The sequence below is a fragment of the Camelus dromedarius genome, chromosome 21 (genome assembly GCF_036321535.1).
Source record: "Camelus dromedarius isolate mCamDro1 chromosome 21, mCamDro1.pat, whole genome shotgun sequence".
Lineage (NCBI taxonomy): Eukaryota > Metazoa > Chordata > Mammalia > Artiodactyla > Camelidae > Camelus > Camelus dromedarius.
In genome coordinates this window covers 28223401-28235752 of record NC_087456.1, presented here as the reverse complement: position 1 = coordinate 28235752, position 12352 = coordinate 28223401, and the positions used below count along the sequence as shown (strand labels likewise).

The window sequence follows — 12352 nt, the reverse complement described above, 5'->3', positions numbered from 1 at the left end:
CCTAAATTGTTTTCTATATTTCTATTAGACAATCATATTAAGCTATGTTTCTCATGTGTTGTATTGAACTGCACTTTGTCACTTTTATTGCTATTTAGCTTTTCGTAAATAGCATCTTGTTTTCTTTAGGCTGATAACACAGCGGGCAGCACTGGGTAGCAGAGAAAACTGACTTCAGAAGCAGAGAGACTTGAAACTGAGTCACAGCTCTGCATGTGCTGTGACTGTGGGCGTGTCTCGGAGCCTGCTCACTCCACAAAGTGGTCACTAAGGTGGAATGAGGCAGCACATGCAAGGCGGCCACAACGTGTTTTATGTTGAAAGTTTATCAGCTTCAGTTCCTCCAAATTTTGTATCATTATGATAAACTCTTCACCTGACTTTTACCTGAAACTAGGTTTCGAACATCTTAAATGTCCAAAACTTTGGAGGGATTGTGCAATTTTTAGAGAGTAAAACATCATTATTTTTACGGTTTGTGTGGATATATTTTTTTAAACGCCAGGAGTTTTGAGTATCATAGGTACCGAAACATTTGAAGGGTTCAAGCCTTCCTCAGATTTGAATAGTCTTTGGTGCATAATTACCTTGAGTAAGTGTCCTCTTACTCTTGTGTCCCAGAGGACAGGGTTGGTGTCTTTGGAAATAGAGCAGAATATACACTTTGAATACTAAGTGTCACCATTTAGGAAGAGACTGGGGTCTTACTGCTTCTCCCCACCAACAGAAATACTTCAAAAGGCCAACTTCTCTCACTTCGTTCAGAACTGGCTAGCTCTCCCTTCACCTGGGACAGGACGCGTACAGAGGCCCAAGAGGGCCTGTGAGACTTGTCTGGGTAAACAATGCCGTCGGGGTCCAGCAGAGAATTAGCACAAAGCACTGGACAGGGCTTTTGTCTCTGGGTAACTTCCAGAGGGGACCGTGGTCTTGGTTCCAGAGCTCAAGAAGAGAGTTTTCAAGACACTTTCTGTTTCCATCCGAGTTCTTCTGTATGCTGGGTGGCCTGCCATTATGTTTATGTAATTCTGACAGTGTTCTTAATGACACACTAACAGATTGTAAAACACGCTGCTGGCATTTACTTGTTTTTTATATTTTTAAAACAATGTCCTTCATGTAACAGTAGTTAAGCGCGGCAGAAGGACATCATCAGAGGCATGGTTAAACTGTAATTTACACCATTAGGAAGGCAGGAGCAATTTTTATTGCCTGGCAATTTTCTTGCTGAAATATTTGGACCATATGGCTCAATTTGTGTAATAACCTTAATTTCTGCACCCTTCAGGTCTGTCTCCATCTCCTACGGAATGGTAAAATGCGGTTTAGCAGAAAAGGCAACTGTCTATACTTAGAGAGTTGAGATTAATAACATGTCACGTCCTGTTTTTGGTGAAGGAATTCGAACAGCGGCCAGATGGTATCTCTACAAATAACTGTCAGGGGTCTTGATCTAATCAATACAATGTATTAATACATCTCCCTTTGCTGTTTCTCCAGGGGCTGGTGCACAACATCTGGAAAGAGTAGGGAGGGGGGCCCGCCAAGTAGAAAGCCGATTCTTTTCAGAATCAAACTGAGCCCAATTAATTTTTCATGTATCCTTGATAACTGTTTCATAATGAGCTATGCGTCTTGACGGATTTGGGGTTGGCAGAGCAGGCTGCCCTGCTTTCTATCCCCATTCAGTCCACTTATAGAAACCAACCCATTAATCAAGCTATCTGGCATAAAACCTGAATCTCAGCTCAGCAAGAGATCAATAACCATCCTAAAAAAACACAGAACCAGCCGCTAATGGGCACAGGTATCCAGCCATGACACCAGTAATTGCTTCAGCAAAAATAAAACTCTGTATCATAATCACCCAATAGGAACTTATACGAGAAAAGTCATTACTTGTGTCTTGTCAAAAAGTAACATTTACATGCGTTAAAAATATACTGTAATTTTACTATCTAGACACGGCCATTATCTTTCAGAGGTAGACAACGCACCTTCCGGAATGGATTAAAACTCCCTGATTTTGTAATGTGAAATTTAATAATCCAAGTATCATAGAAAATGCTTAAAAATGAGTTATTACACTTATTTTAAATTCAGAGTACCTGAGGGGCTCCTTAATACAATCTTTAGCCCAACCATACATGACACATGGCGAGCCTTCTGTGGCTAAAACCTCTGATGTCATGTCAGATGGGTCAGATTTCTTCATTTTTGGTTGGCTTCATGGCACGACTTACAATTCAAACCATCAATTCTTACTCCTTTCCCGGTGGTTTCATCTAAAACCTTTACTCTTTTACCAAATTCAAACCAGTCACTGTGCTTTTCAGTTAGCAAATCTCTTCCGGCTTGGCATGCGGGGAATTCTGCACTCTGATTCCCTCTGAAAGAGAGACCCAGAGACTTCATCTCTGCAGAGGAATTCAGAGCAGAGACAGGCATGTATTCTGAATTCACAGCCTGCTTGGTAAAACATTCCTTAGTGGCTCTCAGACAACAGGTGGAAACCTGTTTTGCCCTTATGAGAGTTTCAGATTTTTGCTAGGGGAAAAAAAAAAAAAAACCCCAAAACAAAAAAAAACCTCCTGGGAAGTACAGCAATAAAGACAGTCCTTCATTGGCTGATCATCTGATCACATCCTGCCAAGATGATAGAAGGGTCTAAGGAATCATCCAGGAGCTTGAAGGTGATGCCACATTCATCTTTTCTGACAGCAAGGCTAAGACTCATGATGCTGTGTTTGTTCAGCCAGTGGTTTGTGGTTCCGTAGAGTGAGTGCTGGGTTTGGAAGCCGGGCTATGAGTTAGGGCTCTGTTAGGTTCTACTAAGTATTTGTAAGCGCAATCAATGCCCATGTGTGACCCAGTCACTGCTTATTATATTGCAATTTGTCTCTTGCCTTATTTGCTCCAAGAATAACCACAGAGCCCAGAGAAAAGAGACTATGTCTTTTTTTTTCTTTGTATCTGTTGTGGCTTCTGGGCACAACTGATTTTCAAAAGAGACTTATGGTGAACAACTGATTAACAGAAGAGTCCCACAGTATTTCTTGGTCTTGATCATCCACATTAGATTTTGAGTCTTGGTCCTCAGTTGCAACTGACTCACAATTTTCATACACACATGAGTTTTCAGAGAAGCAGTCGCTCAGGTTTTCAACTTGCATTTTGTTTACTGATGTCCAGTGTGGATAAACAGAAAGTATCCTGAACACGGTGTGTTTGTAGTGGAATTACATAATATCCAGCAAGGAAGTTATTTCAACAAGTGAATTACATGACTAACTAAAATCTGAGGTTTGGGGTCCTATATTAACACGGCATGAAGAATTTTCAATTTGGGGGATATCATTATTTCATACATTTAATATATCCCCATTTAAACCCTCTGTGGCAAAGACAGAAGACGCTCTTCTGGGGCCTCCCAGTTCATAGACACAATTCCTGACACCAGCCATTTGAATTTAGCAACATCCAGCTATAGCCTTAACAAGATGTTTCACCTTAAAAATCATATCGAGATAAAAAGATTCATTTGCAAACCCATCACATATGTATTCACAGGTGGTGGGTGTGGGTCATTGCATTTGGATTAAAAAGCAAATGTCTCTCTCTACATGAGAGGTCACTAGCTGGTGTAAGGCAAAATCTTTTCTCTGTTCAGCATAATTAAAATATTCCAATGGTGGTTTCAGTAATTTAAAAATCACAGTATTGTTGTAATATTTTTCTAGGCTTCAGAAGCTCACAATTGTTTGGCCCAATGAAATCTGGGAACACTAGAGAAGTTATCACCCATCAAGGTAATTACTTTCAAGTTGAAATAATTACTCTATCAATGTTAATGGTCTTTCAACTTCAATAAAGCACTCACCTGCCGATAATCACGGCTAACCTCTTGCTCTAATGCAATTCCCTCTCTATTTAGTAGGTTATATTATAGCCGTTACAGTGGTCACTTGTCCTGAACAGCTGCTGAATTTCACTTTGATCGGCTGTGAACCATAAAAAATTGGTCATCTGTGTATGATTTCCCCCTCACCCAGAAGCCCTTGCAGAGCTCAGCCTGTGATCTCTTGGCTGTAACAGGGGACGTCGGGGCAGCCATCTTGTCTCAGGTAGTGGCCACTTTCCGCTTGTGCCAAGAGCACAGTAGTTCAATTAACTTCTGCCCTTCGCCACCATTTACAGCTTGCTGTCTCTGCTAAATGGCATGTATTCTGAATTTATGGCCTGGGCCTGTTACAGTGTGGACTGGTTCGTTTTACTTTTATATTAAACATATATATTTGTAAAGGCTCTGTGGGGTTTTTGGGCATCTAAATAGGTTTTCTTATAATTCAGTTAAAGGCCAGAAAATAACCTAACTGAGTCAAAGGACAGTCTCCCCACTCACTTCCCCACAGACTGACAGACGGCTCTTTGGCACAAGTGAAGTGCACGAATGCCAATTTGACAGAATTTGTGTGATGTGGGAAGTGTGTGTGTGTGTGTGTATGTGTGTGTGAGTGTGTGTGTATGTATGTGTGTGTGTGTGAGTGTGTGTGTGTGTGTGTGTGAGAGTTATCAGAAGGCCTCATGTTTTGATGACATAATCCCAGGTCTAAGGGAACGAGTAGGGTCCTCGAGTGTCCTGGCAGGTAAACAGAGCCGCATGTGGAGTGGGAACTGCCTGAGGGGGGCTCTGAGAGTGGCGGGTGTGAGATGTTAGGGCAGCGAGGGCGGACGGGGCTAAACCTCAGGGAGACTTAGAAAGGAAATGGAGCCTAATCCAATACCTGAGAAGTTGTCTGGAAATGAACAGTACAGTATCAGGAAGCATTTAAATTTGTAAGCTCAGAATTTTGTTGCAAGGTGAAGCCTGCTTAGAATAAACAAAATGTGGTTTATCAATCTTGACCCAATTCGTACAATTGCTTTATCCAAATCAAAACTTTTTCTACGATTGCTCATTTCTTTCAGCCTCTGTTATTCCAAATAGTAGGATGTCTGAAGCTTTAGAGTTTTAAAGTACTTTGCATATGCATTCATTTATTCAGCCCTCACATCAGCCCTGTGAGATGAGTAACATTTTAGTTCAGATTCCACAATTAAGCAGGAAGACAGGCCCAATGCAAGTGTAAGGACATGGGAACAATGCATGGTTTTCAAGCAGAAGGATTCAAGATATACTTTAGAAGTAGAATCAACAGGACTTAGTAAACGACTGGACATAGAAGTAAGGTACAGGAGGACTCAAGGATGATCTGGCTTGAGCAGCTAGAAGGACGATGGAGCTCCTGAGCTGCGTCCCAGGATGTACCGGCAAATAATGAGTATAGCTTAGAAAGAGGGTGATGAGTAACTCGACGGGAACTGCTAGACATACCAATAGGACCTACAGAAAGAGAACCAGCCTCACCCCTTCAAGACCACCTCCTCTGAAGACCTATATAAGACAACTTACAGAAGACAAGCTCCAGGTCCATGGAGAGCAAGTTCAAGAGGAGAATTCGGTCAGGAAGTGTCTCAAAGTCACGCAGCAGGGATGGGGATACACCACACTCCTGCCTCAAGGCACGTGAAGGCTATTCAAGATGGCAGCACAAAGATATCGGGAGCGTCTGCAAGGAAGGTGAGAGGGACCTTCCCCTCTTCAAGGGCTTGCTACTCAGGTGGAGAGACTTACATGGCAATTTGGATGCAGCCACTCAGGTGAAGAAGGGTCTTCTGAGATTCTTATGTGATTCTGGGATTTGGGGATCTGCATTCTCCTTATGTGGAAGCTGATACCTGCTTCTTATTCAACGAATTCTGATTTCTGAGGCTGGCTGGGTCTTACCTAGCGGTAAGTCAAGTTGAGACGATAGTGCTAGACAAGTGGTATTTTCCTTTTTTTGATATAACAAGTTTTTTCCCCAGGCTTAGTAGATGCCAAAAAAAGGAATGAGTTTTGTCAATATGATGGACCTGACACTGACTGCTCGGGACAGGGGAACCTAAAGATAAAAGGTTGTGGAGGGATCTTTGCAGCAGTAATGGATCGGGGTGCAAGAAATTTGCCAAAGAGTGTATTGCCTGCATCAGGAACTGTGAAACATGGGTTTTCCCATGGGAGACCTCTACATAACCCACAAAGAAAATCCCAGGAGGCACCTGCACATACGAAGGCAAGAGTAAGTGGATTAGAACAGCATTAAGGAGTCAGGCTCTGCTCCTTTTTGTCTAATTTGATCTTTTCTTCCCTGATCTTAGGGAAATCACAAGAAGAAGGAACCAAAGAAGAGGGAGAAAAGTGAGCCTGCCCCTTCTCTCCCTCTGAAGATCCCTCAACGCAAGTCAGGCTCAAGACAGGATTTAGACTGGATTATTTTTTTTGAACACCTGAGTCCCGATTACCATAACTGGGTGGGTCCTTGTCACTGGAAGTGACTGGAAAACCATGGGACCTTCTCCAGAGATTCCTGATGAGCAAGTAATTCAGTCCTGTGACGCTGGTAGGAATAAAGTGGTTGGAGAAAAATCAAGCTCTTCCGAGGAAGGAATTAGACAAAGTTCAAAAAGACTTTCATGGTTTTCATCCCCAATAATATTGAGCACAAAGCAGATCCCTAATATATATTTGTGATTGGTAGGGTTTTATTAGGAAAAAGGGATGAAGATAACGTAAGGCTAATAAATGAAAAGTTGAAGTCAGACAAAATACAGCATTACAATAAAAAAGGGTTGTGCCAACAAGTATTCGCCTCTTGTTTGTGTGGTATCTACTCATCCATATTTTGTATCTTTATTATAAAAGAATAATTATATAATGTGAAACTCTCAGCTTATAGAACTGATACAGAAAGCATCGCAGTTGTTTTTATTAGTACTTTTTCTTGATTTGGAATGATAGCCACCAAAGGAGTTGTTTCATATCACTACATCTCCCACAGCATTCCTTTTGTCTGATAAGACAAGTAAGTGGATCTGGGGCAAAAAAGCTAAGAACCATCAAATTTTAAGAGCTATAACTAGTTTAAGATTATATGTAAAGAACAATAATATTTTACATTATACTAAGCCAAAATGAAAATTGGATTAAAAATAAATTTATCAATTTATTCACAAACTCTCCACAATAGGGCAATTATAAAGCATCTCATTTCCCCCCCCTTTACGTATCTAGTTAACGGCAAAGAGCTTTGTGACAACCACATGGGGACATTTTGAATACCTCCTCCTTAACTTTGGGCAAGGGAGTTTGGCAACTAGAATCTAGAAACTAGAGTTTGTAATTCTGGATTTTAGTTCCAGATCGGAAGCCAACTTTTAGTGACCCATATAATTTGCTTACCCCTCAGCACCGCATGCTCGGTTCTACATACAGAGTGAGGCACCATCTATCTTTCTGGGCACTGGGCAAGTGTCTGATCTGGGCTTGATGTTTTAAAATACTGTGGGGTAAGCAGGGATATACTGAGAGCACAGACTAACAGGTAAACCACTTTTGCCTTTCAATCCCAAGTTATTTTTGCCAGTGCGGTGGCAGATGCCCGGGAGAAGCAGCAAAACAGTCCCGCCAACCTCGCCGGGAGTGTTCCCTGTAAATACCACCGTGGAGCTCTCGCATGCCAAGCAAGGCTAAACGCAGTTCCTCTCCTGACACTGCACAATTCATCATGGAGCTAGCTGGGAAGGGGTTTAGGGACTTCTACCTAACGCTAGTTTTCAGTAGTGTAAGGTACTGGTTTGAAGAGACACTAAGGAGCTTGATCTCTCTCTCTTCCCCTTAGAAGGATCCACTTAGGCCCAAAAGGAGATGACACTTTTCATGAGGTTGGGAGAGAAGCTGGTGATACATTAAAAGCTACACTCTTTCCATTTCTTCTCTCCTGCTGCCTCTACTGCTGCTGCTGCTGCTCCTGCCAACACATATGCTCTCCACCCCCACGGAGGGCCCCCACTGCCAGTTCTCCATCCACTGCCACTGTCAGGAGGACTCATGCATCCATAGCACCTGTTTTATGTGGCTCTCCCAGCCACGTCCACCTGTCTATAAACAGCTCTAGGGGGACTTTGGGACAAGCTAGTGATGGCACCACATTACAGACAATTTATTGGTGGCTTCTTGTGCAGAGATGGGATCCTAATATAAACAGACTAAATGAGGGGCATTAGTGATGCCTCTTGCAAGTCTGTGGATTGAGCTGCAATCTTGTGATTGTGGGGATGGATTCTTGTGTCTCACTAAGTGAAATGTAGTTCTTTGGCTCTGGAGAATTTCAGCCAAAGTTGTTAATGAAATAGAAACTTGAAAAAATTTCCTAGGGCAGGCATGGAAATGGAAGGAGACAGTGAAGATATTTAGTTGGTACAGGAATTAGAGAGACAGTAAGTAGAGTCAGGAAGGCACTCAGAGAAATTTAAAAGGGAATCCCTGAAACTTGAGCAGCAGAAACTCACAAGCAAACCTGTGCCTCAGACGCGACTACCCGTCTCCCCTGGCGTCCCTGCTCTGCCCAGAAGCCCGGCTGCGCGGCAGACTTCAGCCATGCAGTTGTGCGCAGTACTGAGTATTGGCATATTGAATACAGTACTCAGCGACAATTTGCCAAAATGGATTGAATTGTCAATAATCTGTTCCTGACCCTGAAGGCCCAGTGTATTAGTACGGAGACGTCATGCTGTTCTGAACAGGAAGAGATGGATTTAAATTACAGGAGGAAGGATTTGGCCAGGACAAAGGGAGCATTCTTCTCCAATGGTGAGGTATTAGAGCTAAGCTGTAGAACCTCCCTTTTTAAGAATCTTTTAAAAAAGGGTTGAACCCTTGGGAATGTAGGAATGGTGAAACTCAAAGACAACAGTTTATTTTTCTAATTACTTCTTTCAAAGATGTCAGTCTGTAAAGAGTCATAGTGGCCTCCTGCCCTGGAAACTTGACCTAGTGATCAGAATGTCGTAAAACTGGCCCAATCGCTCCATGGATTGTGTCCTTGATTGCTTAAAAAGCTCACACGGAACTTCTCTTGGTGACCCTAATGACGTCTTCTCTTGGGAACCTCAGGGTCTAAGATCCAGATTTTGAGGGCTAGCTACTCTGAAAACACACACACACATTCAAAAACAGAATGCAGAAATATCATTTCTTGAATGTTGTGGCTCTTCTCGTTGGCACTGCAAGAGTTAATCTTTAGAAAAATGGAAGAATCCAGCAATACTGAGCTGGCAAATGGAAGCCATGCTGGAGAGGGCTCATGTACAAAGGACCAAGTAAATCTTAAAACTTGAGGCACGGGGCTTCCTTTTTCCTAGGAATTTTTTAGTGTGATAAAAATAGAACCTAGCAGATTAGATAAAGAACAGAGCTCATTGGATACTTTGAGTCTTGTGTTATAAAGTGAAACTGGCTTTGAAGGGATGACTTACAGGGTATTTCACAAGGAAATTCCAATAGAAACGTTGGGGAGATTAAACATCTAGGCTCATACCTCTGAAAGCCATACTTTAAAAGGTCAGAAGTTTAATCACTGCAATATTGATGTCTTCAATAAAAATACATTTGTATTAAGGTGTCTCATTCAGAAAGCTCTTATCAAACATCTTTCAGTATTTTCCTTTCAGGGCGGAAGTTTAGAACATGAATTCCAAGGACATGGTGAGAAGTAACAGATTTCCCCATGCATCACATATCAAATGAAGAACCTTTCCACTTAACAACAGTGCTTCTAATGCTTATAAATGGGGGCACTAGAAGATGTAACAGAAAAGACCCTGGTATATAAAGATAATTAACTGTCAAATGAAAAGTAAATTAACAATTCAGAATTCTAAATAAAAATGAAGATTTCTTTAATACCATTTCCTTAATTCACACGTTGCTTATCTCCCTATGAGAAATTTAAACATAGGATGGTGAGAAAGTATTGTACTTTATTCATTACAAAGATTCTTCTGGAGTTTCATTAAAATATGTTTGCTTGGTCTTACTTAGGTATTTTGATAAATGTTATACTCTGCAAGATAACCTTTGTGTAAACTAGACTACCAAAATTGGAAGCATAGAAAATGGTCTGGTCTTTGGAAACAATGCTTCATGCTGTCCATTTTTTTCTTATTTATGAGGGCTTTTTATATCTAGTATGGTCTTGACACATGTTGAAAACCATGTGCATTTAACAACCAAGACCATGAGGCCCCTGCAGTGTGAGGGTGTCCTACTGCCCTCCCAGAGCACCTCTCTTTCTTCCCCTTTCCCTTCCTCCTCTCCTTTCCTTTAATATCTGCTATCTTTCAGTCCAATTTTGTTTAACTTTGTGTTTCACAGCTTTTAACTAAAATTAATAAGTTTTTTTTAAAGTAATGCAATACACAGTCATTGGAAAAATAAAAATAGAGAATTATACACGGTAAACGGCGAAAGTGCCCCCTCTCCCTCCAGGTAGGCTTAGTGATACATTGCACAGAACTCCCTGGTCCCAGTGTATTTTTCTATTTATAATATTTCAGAACCGTCTACACAAACAGAATCACATTATACAAACTTGGCAGAGCATTTCTTGCCTTACACGTTTGGTATATGATATTCTCACTTTATTGTGGCTCGTGGCTAGTAGGTGGTGGGCTTTGGGATCTGACTCGCAGTGTGGCGGATGTAATGGGCTGTAATCCATGACTTCTCTTACTTTTTTCTTATGTTCAGTTCTCACCTCTGCAATCTTATGAAAGAGAAAAAGCTCCCTGAGACAAAGACCATCCTGGCTTTGTATCTCCCATAGCACGTCAGGCAAGGTCAGGTATGAAGGAAGCCCTCAAGAGACACAAGGTAAACTGAATCGAGTTGTGTTATGGCCAGAGGAGGCCGGCCCAGACAAATCACCACTGAGTTACGGTGCATGTGACACGTAGATGTATACGTCTGTCTCTAGAGCTGGATGAGTATATCTAGAAATTTAATTTTCTTTTTCCTCAAAGAGCCAGGGATACCACACTTTGTGACATGCCTAATTTCATCTGAGCCTCAGCCCCATGGGCTGTAAAAGGACACATTTAATATTCCCATTTAATGGATTTGGAAATCATGCAAAGAGAGAGTCACTTATTTGCTGGAAGAAACACAAATTAACCACAGTCTGACAACTGGTCTCCAATATCTCCTACACTTAGTCTAGTATCTTATTCCCGCAACCACACTGCATTTTTGCACTTAAAATTTTTCATATATTTAAGTCCTAAGTGAAGAAAAATGGCAAGCCAGATGAGAAAATTAATTTCAACATATTAACCAGATAATCTAAGTATCTGTTTTTCTTTTTTTCTAAGTACTTACCATCACTGTGAACGCATGCACAGCAGGGAAGTTCAGTGTCGGATCATCAGATATCTCTTGGTAGACCACACGGTACCGGGAGATAATACCATTGGCAGATGCTGGCTTCGTCCAGTTCAGCAGAACTGAATGAGCACCGGTGGCCTGAGCCCAGGGTGCAGGCAGATCTTGAGGTGGGGCTTCCAGCGTCCGTGCAGATGACCACAGACTCTCCACGGAGCCCCTGGAGTTGTGGGCTCTGACCCGATATTCATAGAGTGTGAAAGGCCTCAGACTATCTGCATCGTCAGTAAATTCAAGGGCTCCTTCTGACCAGACAAATAAAAGGGATTCCTCTTCAGTGCCAGCAGGACGTCTGGAAGGAAACCAGGAAGGTGATCAGTGACACTGCGCATTTCAAAAGAAAGTGTGTAGACAGAGTAGGAAATTGCTTTTCAGAAGAATTTGTTACAAACTCAACTTTTCAATGACCGTTTCGACCATTTCAATCCTTTTGGCATCAGAATGAAGACCAAATGGAAGTGAACACCAGAGGCCTGACTCAGTATCATTTTTTAAAATGTGGGGGGTATATGTACATCTCAAAATGCATAAAGAAAGCATGTATTTCTTAGAAAACATGGCAAAGAAAACCAGAATAAATAAGAAAATTTAAAAACTGAAACACCACCCATACACACACATTTTGTTGTATTACCTTAGAAACTGTTCCGAAAACAAAAATTACACATACCCTAGTGGAAATAAGCATGTCATTTAAAAATTTAAAGAAATCAGAAGCATCTATGTAAGCACTTATGAACACTTTTTGGTGTTTCCTGGACCGTTGTCTACATGTTGATGCGTACATGTGTGAGTGTGTACATTTGCACACACAGTTATATTGGGGCTTTAACTTTTGCACAGCTGGAAACAAAACTGTATCTAATCACTAGAAGCTGATATCATTGCGAATGCTTATCATTCCCTTCTTGGCCTTCTGCGGCCAACGGACTGCATGCAGTAAGTGCCCCATTTTGTTTGTCTCCTTGAGTCCACGTCTAATGTGCTAATGTG

General features: G+C 41.6%; 1 protein-coding gene across 1 annotated transcript in view; it reads right to left on the bottom strand.

Annotated features, from left to right (window-relative positions):
* The window catches only part of LOC105100345 (usherin), a 370866-nt gene that overhangs the window by 53286 nt on the left and 305228 nt on the right, over positions 1 to 12352 (bottom strand). The window contains exon 38 of the mRNA XM_064477011.1: positions 11297 to 11651. Within this exon, the coding sequence (XP_064333081.1) occupies positions 11297 to 11651 (355 nt within the window). The remainder of the gene's footprint in view (positions 1 to 11296; positions 11652 to 12352) is intronic.